Below are 14,585 nucleotides of genomic sequence, written 5' to 3'. Positions count from 1 at the left end.
CTATCAGGAGGGCAGCAGCGTAATCACAAATTCGCAGTCAGTGTTGAGCCTTCAGAAGCTTGGCGATGAACCAGATCGCCTGGAATTATTGGAATTTACCAATATGGAATCTTTTTGGATCATGTCATTACTATTTGTTTTAACGATTATATTTCCTATAGCATTGGGAGAAATATTGTCGGAGAACCAGTCGAGTTTAGGAGGTAAGCTAAAAGTAAATATAAAGAAGGGTCAATCACTCCACCGTATTTCATGATTTAGTTTTGTACATGTATACTCATGATACTGTCATACACATAATACAGTCCCAGTAGTCAGTACCATGCAAAACAATCCAATGATAGTCAATGAATCATACTGAGTATGATACTCTCTCAAGTTGACTTGCCCTAGCCTAATAACATGTCAATGAATGACAGTTAGACCAGCTGTGTGTATCATGATATAAATGTTTTACCATCATTGGCTATTGCCAGCCCCAGCATTCCATTGCATTGCAAACTATAAAGCCAGTGACAATGTACACCATGACATACATGAGACATGATGTGTGTAACATCCCAAGATGTGCGTAATGTACGGAAACACATTTTTGTGCACATAATTTTATAGGCCTATTATAACAAAATGTATATTTTGTACAATTGTGTAGCTATCGTTTCTTCCGTTTCTCGTATTGTATCTTATAGCGTAAACGCAAAAGCAATAAACATATATCACGCTGATTGGCTGATAAACCAATGCACTTAAGACAACAAGCCGGCTGACCCATTGGTCTTCGGCGCGGCGCGTAGTAGGCGACCTTGTCACTTCTACGCGATCACAATTCACCAGCGCGTACCCGGACCACGGAAGTTAAAAAAACAACTTTATAGTCAAATGTAGTAAACCTTTGACGAGCGCGACTACCGTGATGTTGCAAATTCGGCGCTAACAACGCGTACGGCGCACAGTTCATTCATAAATTTCCACTCAGCAACAACATATCGCCTTAGCAGCCAATCAGAGACAAGTCGTGCAACCCAGTAAATCGCGATGTATCCTTACAATCTGGCGCTCGTCAAAGGTTTACTGCATTTTAGTAGTACATGAGTATACACAATTTCACAATAGTGAATAACTTAGGGGTACTACACCACTGCCCAATTTGTGCCCATTTTGCATTTTTCTCAAATATCATAAGCGCATTGGTGACAAGTAAGATGTGTATATTATAGGGGCAAGGACTACAACTACTGCACTGGAAATTTTATTTCAGCACAGACAACAGTTGTGGAGTTACAGTCAAAAATGAGGGAAACCCAATATTTGATCAATAAATCAATAACTACTTGCCTTGAGTTGCTGAATTTTCAGTGCAGTAGTTGTAGTCCTTGCCCCTATAATATACATATCTTACTTGTCACCAATGTGCTATAATTTTGAGAAAAATGCAAAAATAGGCACAAAATTGGGCAGGGGTGTAGTACCCCCTAAGTAGTTTAAGTTAAGCTTACTTCATGACTTGAATTGCAAATTGCATCTCAATCAAATGAATCGAGAACAGAATCATTACCTGCCAGACATAAGCAAAGTACCATGCCAAATAATAGCTTTACACCTCGGCTCACTTTTTGAAACTTGGTCCCATTTGTAAAAGGTACTGATTTAAACTTTATCATATTTATATAAATTAAAAACATTTCCAGAAGTGTTATGTATCTTTAATTAATGTGCAGATGCGATATTAATTTGTAAGCTTTCTGGAACGACCTGAAAGGTTATTATCTTGTTCTTGCATGGTAAGCCAATATCCTATTGTGTTTTGTTTTATAATAATCATGATTAATGATTGAATTAAACAAATAACACGTAGGCTTGTAATCTTGTTGGAAACGCTGTGTTCTGTTGAAATAAAATAAAAACACTGATTTGCTGTTGGTGTTTTAAAAATGGGACCAAGTTTCAAAAAGTGAGCCGAGGTGGGTTTTTTTATTCTTTCTGATTTCTTTACGTTGTCAACGTTTTTTTGGTAGATTTCTTTTCTTTTTATGAATGTAGCCAAGCAGCTCCAAGCTTGGAAAGTCATCAGGTTAGGATGTGCTCCATAAAACAAATAAAATGAAAAATAGATGTTTGAAGTTGCAATTCTGGATTCATGACAATAAATAATTAAACAAAACTTTATCAGTCGTTTATTTTTAAAACTTGCTTGTCACACGTGACTGTAATTATATTTAAGCCTACATGTATACTACGGAAGCGTCTAAATGCCCCGAGTAGGCAATATAATCGTGTTTTAATGTTTTTGGTTCTTTGTAGCCCTGCGGGGCAACCAAGTTCGATATTACTATTAAGCGGCGGCTGTCGGCGATCTTTCGTGGTTTGTGGTTTTCATCAAGCCCTGCCCTCTATCGGGAGCTAATTTATAGTTTAAGCTTGTTGGATATCCATATTTCGTGGTTTCTGGTTCTTTGTAGCCATGTGGGGCAATTTAGTTTCATATCCAAATTTCGCTGTTTTTGGTTCTTTATAGCCCTGCGGGGCAATCTAGTTGGATATTAATATTGAGCTGCAGTTGTTGTTGATCTTTCGCGGTTTGTGGTCTTAATTTGTTGGATATCCATATTTCGCGGTTTGTGGTTTTTTATAATCTGGCTTGTTGGATATCCATATTTTGGGGCTTGTGGTTCTTTGAAGCCCTGTGGGGCAATAGTTGCATATCGAAATTCTGCGGTTTGTGGTTCTTGATAGCCCTGCAGGCAATCTAGTTGGATATCAATATTGAGCGGCAGTTGTTGTTGATCTATCGCGGTTTGTGGTCTTAATTTGTTGGATATCCATATTTCGCGGATTGTGGTTCTTTATAATCGATAGGCCTGTGGGAAATCTGGTTGGATATCCAAATTGCGCGGTTTGTGGTTCTTTGTAGTTGGATATTCCTATTAAGCGGCGGTTGTCGGCGATCTTTCATGGTTTGTGATTTTAATTTCCCTTATCAAGCCCTGCCCTCTATCGGCGAGCTAATTTATAGTTTAAGCTTGTTGGATATCCATATTTCGTGGTGTGTGATTCTTTATAGCCCTGCAGGGCAATCTACTATATATCCAAATTTCGCGGTTTGTGGTTCTTTATAGCCCTGTGGGGAAATCTAGTTGGATAACAATATTCAGCGGCAGTTGTTGGCGATCTTTCGCTGTTTGTGATTTTAATTTGTGACAATTTATAATATTTATTCCAAATATAATTTCAGTCTGAGCTGTGAACAGAGCCACTGATAAATGTGTTTTAAATGACGAAGATATCATGATAGTCAGGCATGGTGAAAGCATCTGGATGGTGAAAGTAGGCCCTAGGCCTAGGCCTTAATGTGAATAAAAAATCATACATGTTTGTTTGATGAAAAAAAAAATAATATCACAATAGCAATAGATGTTCGAAATGGTGTTATTCTTGATTTATGACAATAAATTGGTTTATAAAACATTAAAATAAAGGTGGTGGGAAGTTTCGAACGTGGGCAAAACTTCATAAGTGGATTAGAAGTCCATGGCCTTAACCACTTCGCCACGGGGACGTCCCGATATAACGACGTGTGAAAGTGGAGTATTTATTAATATGAATGTATGCCACTATGCTGTGGTCCGGAAAGAATAAAAGAATTGTGAAAAACTTGATTTTTTGGCGAATGGGATCCAGAATTTGTATGTATGGTATCCAGGAAAATGCTAGGGTATATTTTGAAAGTGAATCTCAAAAAGTAGTGCGACAGTGACAGCCGTGTATGGCTGTAGCAGTGACGAAAGATTCTGGATATCAGTATGATTAGCTATGATTTTACACTAATTTTGGCTATGAAATACCGCGTGAAATAATACAAGAATGTTTGTTTATTATCAAACAATCGGATTGACTGTAAGATTGGTGTAACTTTTGAATTAATGAGTTATTAAAATATTACACTTTGGACAGTAAATAAGATTTAGCATGGTTTTAGATATATTTTGTACCCAGCGAAAAATATCACAGAACAATAGCGTTTTGTTTCGTGTAAATATAGTCCATGGTGCATCTGTTTATTCTTCTTTATCAGTCGTTTTTTTTTAAACTTGCTGGTCATGCTACCGCTTGACTCTAATATTTTACTATTCATAAAATTAAAACATTTGAGACATAATCGGGTCGTAATCAATCATAGCTAATGGTGTTTTGTGCCGGTGACCCGGTTCGGTGACAATCCCTACTTCTGTTTACATTCTATGATTCTATTTTTAACCCAGCGAGGCAGCGACTCCGGTAGAGTTGTCGCAATTGAGCAATAACGGGACCCCTGATAAATTAGTGATAATCCCCATCCAGGAGAACTGGAGAAGGTACATGTACATGTACTACGCACACTGTCTCTACATATTTCTGCGCAATATTGACCTGGGAACTTAGGCTAACATACGGTGGTTCTCCACGACATAAACGGGAATTCATCCAACAAAGGCTTACCGTAATTGAAAAGGGTATGATTTCAGACTTGATTTGAAAATACTTGTTTAGGGTGGGGAAAACATGACATGTACTTGTTTAGGGTATTCTGAGATCGAAGGACAATTACTTGTTTAGGGTCCATTTTGAAAGTCCATACATGAGCATGGTGTCCACCTTGTAATGGCAGTGCCCCGTGGTTAGGCGTGCGTTGCTGGCGGGGTACAAGAGTGTCGAAGAATGTCGACTGTATGTACGCGAATTTGGCGATTCGCTGGACACATCACACATGAAGTGTGATGTGTCTAGACTGGATATATACAATGTAGAGACATGACACGGTCACATTTTACTGGGTTTCAGAGTTGAACAGCTCAGTCCCTGCCACAGGTCCCTTGCTCAGATTGATGCGAGCACCCTGTTAATGAGCGACATATGTGAAGCTTTACGTGTCCGTCAAGGGCGCCGACCTGCGTCAAGTCCATCGTTTGGACGCTGCATCGGCCAATCAGATTATCGGTCTGTTGCTATGATTGTCAGACGATTGATTCAGCCAATCCGAGCCCTCTTACTTAAAACGCACTGCAGTGCATGCTCTCAAAATGTAACCAACTGCTGTTCTTCTCTGAGAAAAACTGTAGCTGAGTTTCTCTAGCCTTCTCCATTCCGTACGAAGGCTAGAGCAATGATGCATTGATTGGTCGGCACTCGGCAATAAGACAAGCTTAATAACTTACCGGTACTACATGTATTTAAGGCCTGGACATGAATCAAATCCATGGGTCTGAGGGCCAATGACACACATTCGATAGACTGTGTGACTAACTAGTAACTACAAAGTATGATATCTACTCAACTGTTTTTGGTGTACATCGATTACATAAATTATCGAGATTAATTTCTGATTGATTTTAAATATTTCACATATTTTCCACGTCGTTCAGATGTTTTCTACAATATGGTAGTTGGTACATTGTACACAGAGTTCGAATTTCGCCAAAAGTCGCCATCTTGTCTTCACTTCCGCATTTCGTGTTGGAAATGTTTTGAATCTTGTGATTTTGAGATAATGAAAAACAGAAAATGTACTACCGGTAATTCAATGGATAACATTAACTTCTTTGCAACAATTGTAACTTTTTATTCAAAATGTAGTTATTAAATATTAGTAATAACTGCTGGGAAGGGTTGCTACGGGAGGAGATAAAGTCATTTGAAAAAGTAATAATTTTTATGTCGAACTTTGCTAGGACCTGTTGACCTTAAGTTATGTATAAGACTTAGTAACAAAGTTGGCCAATTCCATAAAGGTGCAAGTTATGACATGTGTAAATATATGAAAAAAATCAGGTTTGAAAAAAATTAACCACTTTCATGTGATTGTACATTATGGCTTTAAAAATGAAAAGATATGAATCCATTTAAATACCGTAAGAATGTTTTGTTTTTACAAAACGGCAATGAAAATGAAGTTTAAGTTGACATAAGGCCGTGTAAAATTAATATTTTGGTTCTCGTCCCCTCCCTCCTCAATTTCTGGGATTTGTCAGATTTTTTTTTTTTTTTATAGATTTTTCAATTTTTTTAGACTTTGGAATGATTTATGAAATCTTCATACATATGAATAAGTTTATTAGAGAAGAAGCATCACTTCCAAGTCTTTTTGTGGTACTCTAGGGGTTTATCCTCAGAATCTCACATTTGAAAAAAAAAAAAAAAAAAAAGGGCCTCATCGTTCCTCGAGCACTGTTGGAGAAGACCGAAAACTACTGACAATGCTAATTTTACATTGAAAAAAAAACAAAAACAAAAAAAAAAACACCTCCCTCCCTCATCAATTCATGAAAATCCTCTGGGCGAGAACCAAAACATTAATTTTATACGGCCTAACAATGGCTTGGGAGGCAGAACGCGATAAGTCTCGATTAGAGGTCAATGGCAATTTACTATCCCCAATCACAACATGGCTTTATTATTTAAATTATTATTCAGATTTTATTACATTTTGTATTTTTTTTCCCTACCTTACGGTATAGGCCTATGCTTTTCATAAACCCCAAAACATTGGGAAATAAATATAATGAAATGCAAATGTGTCCTTGTCATTGAAGCTACATTACATACCATGGATTATGTATGCATGGGTGTGCACTACACTGTTCAACACTGTACTATGTTCAATAGGGCATACAAATCTTGTGCAAATATTTAATACCTAATAAAATACAATTGTATTGTATCTAGTACAATTAAACAATTATTCTCTTTTATTGTTGCTGTTTTAAATTTTAAAAAAGAATGTATGACTGTATAATTATATGACTCAATATTAACTCTTACCTGAAAAAAGGGTTTGCATTGTAAACGCTACAAGGTAGTCAACTCTAACCCACCCTGAAGGTGCAATATGTGACACGATCAAGGGGAATGAGTCGGATGTCGCTAACATTGATTTTGAGATATTGGCAAAGAAAGTGTTAAAATTATTTTGTTTTCTATTGTTTTCAGCAATTGATAAAGTGACATAACTTCGCAAAGAAAAGTCGTATCAACTTGGGGTTTTCAGTTTCTGAAAGCTCTAAATGTCCTCTTTAGAAACAAACGAAAAACTCGTTTTCGACCAGGGTCGACATGCGACTCATTCCCCTTGATCATGTCACATATTACCGTACTGACGCGAGTATAGTCCCACCTTCGAGTATAGTCCCACCCCAAAGTTTCAAAAATTTCAGAAATTAAAAAAAAAAAAAAAAAATTCAATGCATTTTGATCAATTTTCATATTAAAAATACAAAACATCTTGAATTTTTTTATTTTTTTTTTTTTTTTCAACCATGAATGATCCTAGCATTTAGGTCTAGGTTTTTTTTACAAACCGAAAAAAGAAAAAAAAAATGAAATTCGAGTATAGTCCCACCCCCAATTTTAAAAATGTTAAGCGCCCAAAAGCGGGGTGGGACTACACTCGTCAGTCGGTAGTAGTAATAATGAACTGGCCAGTACTGGAGGTAGAATAAAAGAAGGTTTTGTTGTGCAGTGTTACAATGTACATGTAGACCCCGGGGGCACTCACATTTCCCAGCTATACGGGTATGTGCCGCGGCGACGACCCCCTTTTTCAGAGCCACTGGCCGTTCCTTAGACCCTCTGAATTCATTGTTTGCCCGCTCTGAAGCCCCCAAATTTTTCTAGCCGTTCCATAGACCCTCAGATCATCGATTTCCGCTCCCGTTTCCGCTCTCATCGGCATCTTGAGAGACGTGTTTTCTGTCCTACTATTTCAAGCCCAAAAGCAGACCCAAAAGCTACTTTTATGAGCCCAAAAACTTCAAAGGAATTTTCCATTAATTTCTTCCCCATTGAAACACATTGTAAGGAATAGGGTGAACTTTGGGTGGGATTTTGGGCTCCTTTAGTAGTGGCAACACTGGTTGACTGATAATAAATAAACATTGCAGCAATGCCGATCGCGAGAGTCCAGCTGGTGAACATTTAGCTAGAAATAAATGATTTTGAGATCTCTTTTTGGAATAAAATTGCCAAATATGAGGAAAAGTACCTTAAAACTTATGTACACATCCTTGCAGCTCTCCATAAACAATGAATTAAAAGGTAATTTACGATCTACTGGTCTAGTAAAATCGGGAGTGGAATGGCTGTCAAATTCTGCACACTTCACTCAATCATCTCATGGTATAAGCATGACAGTTCAATGTAGTCTAAATGTTTTTCTATTCGGCACTGAAAAAAATAATTCTTGTGGGTTTGTTTTTATGGTGGGCTTTTGTAATGCTGCTATAATTATCAGTAGGCTATAATAGCATAGATTGTAGGTCTACAGGGTCTAGTAATTTTGATTTGAATGCTGTTTTGCTTTGTTGAGGTTTCCATCGTAATGGGCCAAACCAGACCTATGTTGCATTACTGATTTTCCTGATTAATAATTTAATGCACAATTCAAAGTGAAATCGATTCCTTCAAAAATCTGTGGCAAAAACGCAACAAAATTGAACCCCGGTTTGGCCTGCGGGTTTAGTTTTCGAGATTTTTCAGATTTTGGCGGCCGATCAGTTCCCAAGACCCCCCTTTTGGCCAGTCAATCAGTTCCCAAGACCCCTTTTGACCGCCAATCAGTTCCCTAGACCCTCCTTTTTGGCTGGCCGATCAGTTCCTTAGACCTCAAGTTCAAACTGGCGGTGGCACACCCTACCAAAAAAAAATTGAGTGCCCCGGATGTAGACCCTCTGTTGTGTGGAATATTTTGGTAAATTACGTTTTTCCATTTTCAAGGTGCTGGCTACATATATGTAGTGAAAACAAATTAAAATATCATTTGCATCACAACAGAATTAGATCAACAAAAAGTTGTGACATTGCTTCAACTATCAAATGTACCAGTACACATTTAGTGGGTATGTAATTTTTCAAGTGACAAGTGCCCTGTATAAATGACCATTCAGCATGGGATCTCACATGATGCAAAATTCAAAGCCTAGATATGCAAAGTATATGTGTGTAAATTCACAATATTGATTTTTGTTTTTTCTCCATTTTAATAAACGTTATACATGTACATTATTTCATTGAATGGGCTCGGAGGGAAATGCTGTTTCTTTACTTTTTATTTACTTTAGTTACTTTTATTTATGCAATGATTTTAAACACATTATGTTCACCTGGTTCAGTAAACTAAACAACAAATGCTACAATTTCCTGTCCCTGTATCAGGCTATCACACAAAGACCACAGTGAGGAAAAGGAAGTCACTTCATTACAACATTTGCAGTCCAAGGAGAATGAAATGGCACTTAGAGAAAACCTGAAAAATAATAATTAGGCCCAAAAAAAATAATTGTTTGTTTGTCCTCCACAGCTTTGAAAGAGGACGTGCGGGCGGGCGGATTTTTTTTGGGGGGGGGATTTGGTGCATTCCTGGACCTAGCTAGAGCTAAATGCTACAATCATTCATGGTGACTTAAAAAAATAACATTTTGTTTCTTTAATATGCAGTTAAAGTTATAATTTGTGTTCATGTCATAGTCTTTTAATGATTTCAAATCCAATGTATTCAATCCACAAGTTAGGCCCTTTACAACTGATTCTTAGTTTCCTGTTTCCCGCCCGCGTCCAAAGTAGAGAATTGCAAAATATTTAATTATTTTATCTATATTTTGGATTTTCTCTTTTAAAGTAACTTTTAATGACTTCTATTTGCTACTTTCTGACTTTGATCATATCAACTATAATGATGAATAAACAAAGAACATAATTGTACCATTACTTATGTATAAAATCAAACAAAGTTGTAAAATAATTAAATGCATGTTCCTTGTCAAAAGCGGGTTGATGTAGGTTGCGACCACTTGCTTTAAAATAAAGAAAATAATAGATAATTAATAATTAATAATTAAAAGTCGCCTCATCCCTTGTTTTCAACCATGAAACAGGAAACTAAGCTTTAATTGTGAAGGGCCTTATAACTTTGCACATTGAAGACACAAAATGTTTTTGGGGGGCTTTTTTAATTTTCAACCATGAAAGATCTTAGTATTGTCCAGAGATACTCCAAATCTGAAAAAAAAAATTGAATTTTACTTATTTTTATTTAAAAAAAAAAAAATTATTGAAAAAAAAAATATTGGTCAGGCCTTAATCTGAGGAGCGGGCGGTGGAGGACAAACAAACAACTTTTTTTTTTTGGCCTTATACTTTAACAAGTGATATTGAGGCTGGTTCCAATGTAGCAAAGTAATTCATAGAATTGGTAATTTACTGGGAAAGTCATATTATATATTGAATTATTATTTATTATTATTTTAAACATATTATTTCACAATTCAGGATTTGATTTACTTTGAAAATTTTCCATGGATAGGAATTTTAGAGAAAAACATTATTTAGGTGATGTTCTTATGTTTACACAAGTACATGTATTAGATCCAACATGTATTGTACAGGTATTTTTGCTATTTTCCTGAATTGTACTGTTGTTTTACAAGTATGAAAAGTTGGCAGTTTTTATTGTGCAGATGTGCACCCAGTCAGTTTTTATTGTGCACCCAGTCAGATGACAATGTACAAGTACATGTAAGGACCCAATACTTACTCAGACCTGAAACTTTTCAGCTTTAGCAGATTTCAGCTTGTTTTGTTGCTCAAATTTACATATATTTTGTTGTATTTTCAGTCCAATTTGTGCTATTTTATGTGTGTACTATTTTATAGCTTTTTTTGTAAAAAAAACACTTTCAGCTTTTTTTGCTATTTGGTCAATTTACTTATAGTGGAATACAACAATATGGGAAGGTTGTTGTTGCTTGTTTGTTGATGCTACAAATGCTGAGCCTGGAATAAAAGTCTTGTGGGGAAATTTGTTTGTGCACATCGAAGTACTATACCGGTAGTCCGGTACTTTTTACTTTTAGCACCCCTTCCCCAAATATATGATTTTACTCTGAAACAGTTTCTTACAGTATAAATTGTATTTTTTTATTGTTTCAGAATGGCGATCATTCAAAGGCAAACATAGACAAATAGCCAAGTTATCTAAGTATGAAGTTGTAGAACCTAAGCTGTTAACTGGTAGACAGAGGAGAGAAGTCTTTACTATGACAGAGGTAAGCTGGCATAACCATGGTAACTCCAGTGTTATCATGGTTTTTTATTGTCTCTTTATTATAGCAAATGGGACATCATTGTTTTAAAGTAAAACAATGAGGCAAGGAATCCAGTTACTACACTGGAATTTCAGTGACTCAAGACAAGTGGTACATCATTTATGAAAAGAAAAGAGGTACCGCTAGAATGTACCTTAATATATATTTTTAAATGAACCACTTGTCTTGAATCACTGAAATTTCAGTGAAGTAATTGGATTCCTTGCCCCTATAACTTTTGTTACCAGTGTGTAGTTATTTTTTTGAGAAAAATGCAAAATTGGTCACAAAATGTATCAGGGGGTGTAGTACCACCTTAAACATCTGGATTATTGCAATTTTGCACCCCACTTTAGAAGTTTCATTGCAGCCAAGGAAATTGTTGCTCATTTTGTATCAGACCTAGTTTGAGGTCCAGTGTATGGTCTGGTAGGACATCTCATTCGCATACAATGAACATTGAATTCTTGTTCTACCAGATGTAGAGCATGGACTTGTGACTGGTCATGTCATGTCGAATGAGCAGGATAGTCTATAATAGCAGAAGGATGGAAAGAAAAGATGTTTGCATTTACCATATTCGTCCGAGTATAGTCCCACGTTCGAGTATAGTCCCACCCCCCATTTATCGAAAAATTCCAGAAATTGTAAAAAAAAAAATCAAATTCAATGCATTTTGAAATCATTAATAGAGTATGACATGAATACAAATTATCAATTTTCATATTAAAAATACAAAACATCTTTGAATTTTTTTTTTTTTTAGGTCAACCATGAATGATCCTAGCATAGGTCCAGGCACACTCCAAAACCAACAAAAAACTTTTAAAAAAATGTTTTTTTTTTTTTAAATTGAGTATAATCCCACCCCCAATTGTGAAAATTTTTTACCTAAAAAACGGGTGGGACTATACTCGGACCAATACGGTATATGTCAGGTATCATTGAAAATATTCAATAGATAAAAAATCCTTCAAATTTATAGTAGTTTAATTTAAATGATGACCAGATAGGCCTGGAGTGCTTGTATTAATCTACATTGCGAATGAAGTGGGTGACATATGGTACATTGATTCAGCACGGCTGGAAAAAGTGCACAATTTCCCGGGAACATAGTTGAGATTTCCCACTATTTCTTATGTATTTCTTTATTTAGAACTTGACAATTTCCCTCCAAATCACAAAATTTCCTGGGAACCAGGTTCCCGAGTTCCCTATTTTTTCCAGGCCTGTTGATTCAGCCTCTTTCTGAAAAGTTATGTAAATTACAAAACCTATTTTTATTCACATTGGTTTTTTGCTTTTAATATGTTTTCTGTTGTTGTTGTTGTTGTTGTTGTTGTTGTTGTTGTTGTTGTTGTTGTTGTTGTTGTTGTTGTTGTTGTTGTTGTTGTTGTTAAAATGGTTGTTGTTGTTGTTTTTAATAAATGTAAAGATACCAAATTACTGTGACAAGCCATCACTCAACTTAAGTTTGATATATTTATAAGCCATACAGCTGGTAAAGTTTCTGGTACAAATTGGTAAGTTCAGGGTTAGTTCAAATCTCACTAGAAAGTAAATTGTCTTCTTGGGTTCAAAAATGTATGGTACCTGTGAGCAGTGTTACACATAGCACTGTGACTTCAAACTTGTTTCTAAGATACACAAAAATAGCAGGTATATTTGTTGTTTATTTTAAAAACATATTTTATTGACTGTAAGTAGATCTTATTCATAATGTGGAGAAATTGTAATCATTCACTTCATGTGAATGGAAATCAATTGAGCAAATGTGAGTGATTTTGTACCTTGAAGACCAGAGCAGAAGAAAGTGATTTAAAATAGAAAAATGAAACTGGTGTGATCAAAAGATGGTCAGAATTAAAGAACTCGAGCCCACAGTTTGGCACACTCAGGCTCCCTGGGTAGGTTCCCTGTTCAAATTTGACAGCAATGGACTTTTAAAATATGGACTACATACTGTGCGGACTTGTATTTGTAATGTACATTTGTACAGACATAGGTATTTGTCGTCAAATACCTATGGTACAGAAGATTCGGTAGTGACCACAAGATACTCTGTGGTTTGAAAACAGATCTGGGATTCTAACAATTTACATGATTTACTGATGAGCAATACACAATTTTAAATTCCAAGAACTGTGACATCAGGAGAACAAGTTAGGAAACTAATTCAAAGGTAAAGACGCCCTGTGCTATCATTCACATGGCTTTTCAACAAAATATGATTGTGTTCTGTACAGTCAATGCAGCAAGTTGGCAGATGGTGACAGTCTCTGTGCTGAGTGATGCCAACCTCATTTTAGACATTTACTCATCATGGGTTTGAGTGTGTGGACCAACAATGTACAGCACACAATATGTATCCCCTGTATTAGGCAAAAATAAAACAAAATTGACATACACATGCCACTACAGGGAAGCAGGGTTGGAGATTTTTTTATTAAAAAAAAAATTGAATTATTTCATTTAAATTCATTTAAATCGATTTTTTTTATTCCAAGAACTGCTATACCCCCATGATAAAGTCAAAAGAGGCCAGTGGAATGCTAGACATATGCAATCCCATCAGGTAGGCCTATTTACAAAAAATCAAAACATGTTTTTATATACATGTGGACATTTTTAAGAAAAAATTTGGTAAAATCATGAGAAAAACCCTGTTGAATTCTGCAATAGATAAAATCATATGAGTCCAAATTTTACTTTACAAGTTGACCTCAAATGATTTTGACCTCAATATATGACCAAGAACACCACCCAAAAAAAGGATCCAGAGTTTTTGACCATGCCCCACCTATGGTGAAAATCTGAAGTCAATCTGCCTATCCATTCACAAGATACAGCGTCCGGAGGTACGGAAACGTGGAAGCACAGACAGTGCAAAAACAATATGCCTTGCAGTGGAGGCATAAAAACCACTAAAGGTAAAATTTAATAATAATAGGGAGTGGGCACTATTCAGGTATTACCTGATTTATGGCTGCTATATGTTTATACATGTATGTAATATATGCCCCCGGGGGGCACTCCCACTTTGGAGGTAACGCGTATGTAGGGCTGTTAAGACCCCCTTTTTCAGCGTAGCTCTCACCCAAAGACCCCATATTTTTTTACGAACACATGTTCTGTTACAACCCATCATTTCAAGTTTAAATTGTTTTGTTTTAAAACTTGCTGTTTTCTTGTTTGTCTCAAGTTTTTTTGTCATTTGTTTGGGTAATTCATGTAACAGTGGATTTATAAATGGCCTTTAATTTTTAATTTGTCTTTGTTTTGTTTGATGATAATATTTAACTTTTTACAGTTCTTTTTCTTTACAAATATTGAAGGAGTCTAAAGGTAAAGACTTCCACAGTTGCAGGTTGCATTTCAGAGTGTCAAAAGGACATCAGATGAGGATTGAACAGAACCATGAAATACCACCTCCCATACCCGCACCTGATCGTCATCTCTTTCCTCATTCCATGA

The 14,585-nt window shown here is 36.1% G+C and overlaps 1 protein-coding gene across 1 annotated transcript in view; it reads left to right on the top strand.

The window, feature by feature from the left end:
* Nucleotides 1–15: 15 nt before the first annotated feature.
* Nucleotides 16–14,585, top strand: part of LOC140148921 (disintegrin and metalloproteinase domain-containing protein 12-like) — a 103,739-nt gene continuing 89,169 nt past the window's right edge. Inside the window, 2 exon segments of the mRNA XM_072171027.1 lie at nt 16–203; nt 10,957–11,072. Coding sequence (XP_072027128.1) covers nt 104–203; nt 10,957–11,072 — 216 coding nt within the window. The 5' untranslated portion in view covers nt 16–103.

The sequence above is a fragment of the Amphiura filiformis genome, chromosome 3, assembly GCF_039555335.1.
Source record: "Amphiura filiformis chromosome 3, Afil_fr2py, whole genome shotgun sequence".
NCBI lineage: Eukaryota > Metazoa > Echinodermata > Ophiuroidea > Amphilepidida > Amphiuridae > Amphiura > Amphiura filiformis.
This window is presented reverse-complemented; position numbering and strand designations above follow the sequence as displayed.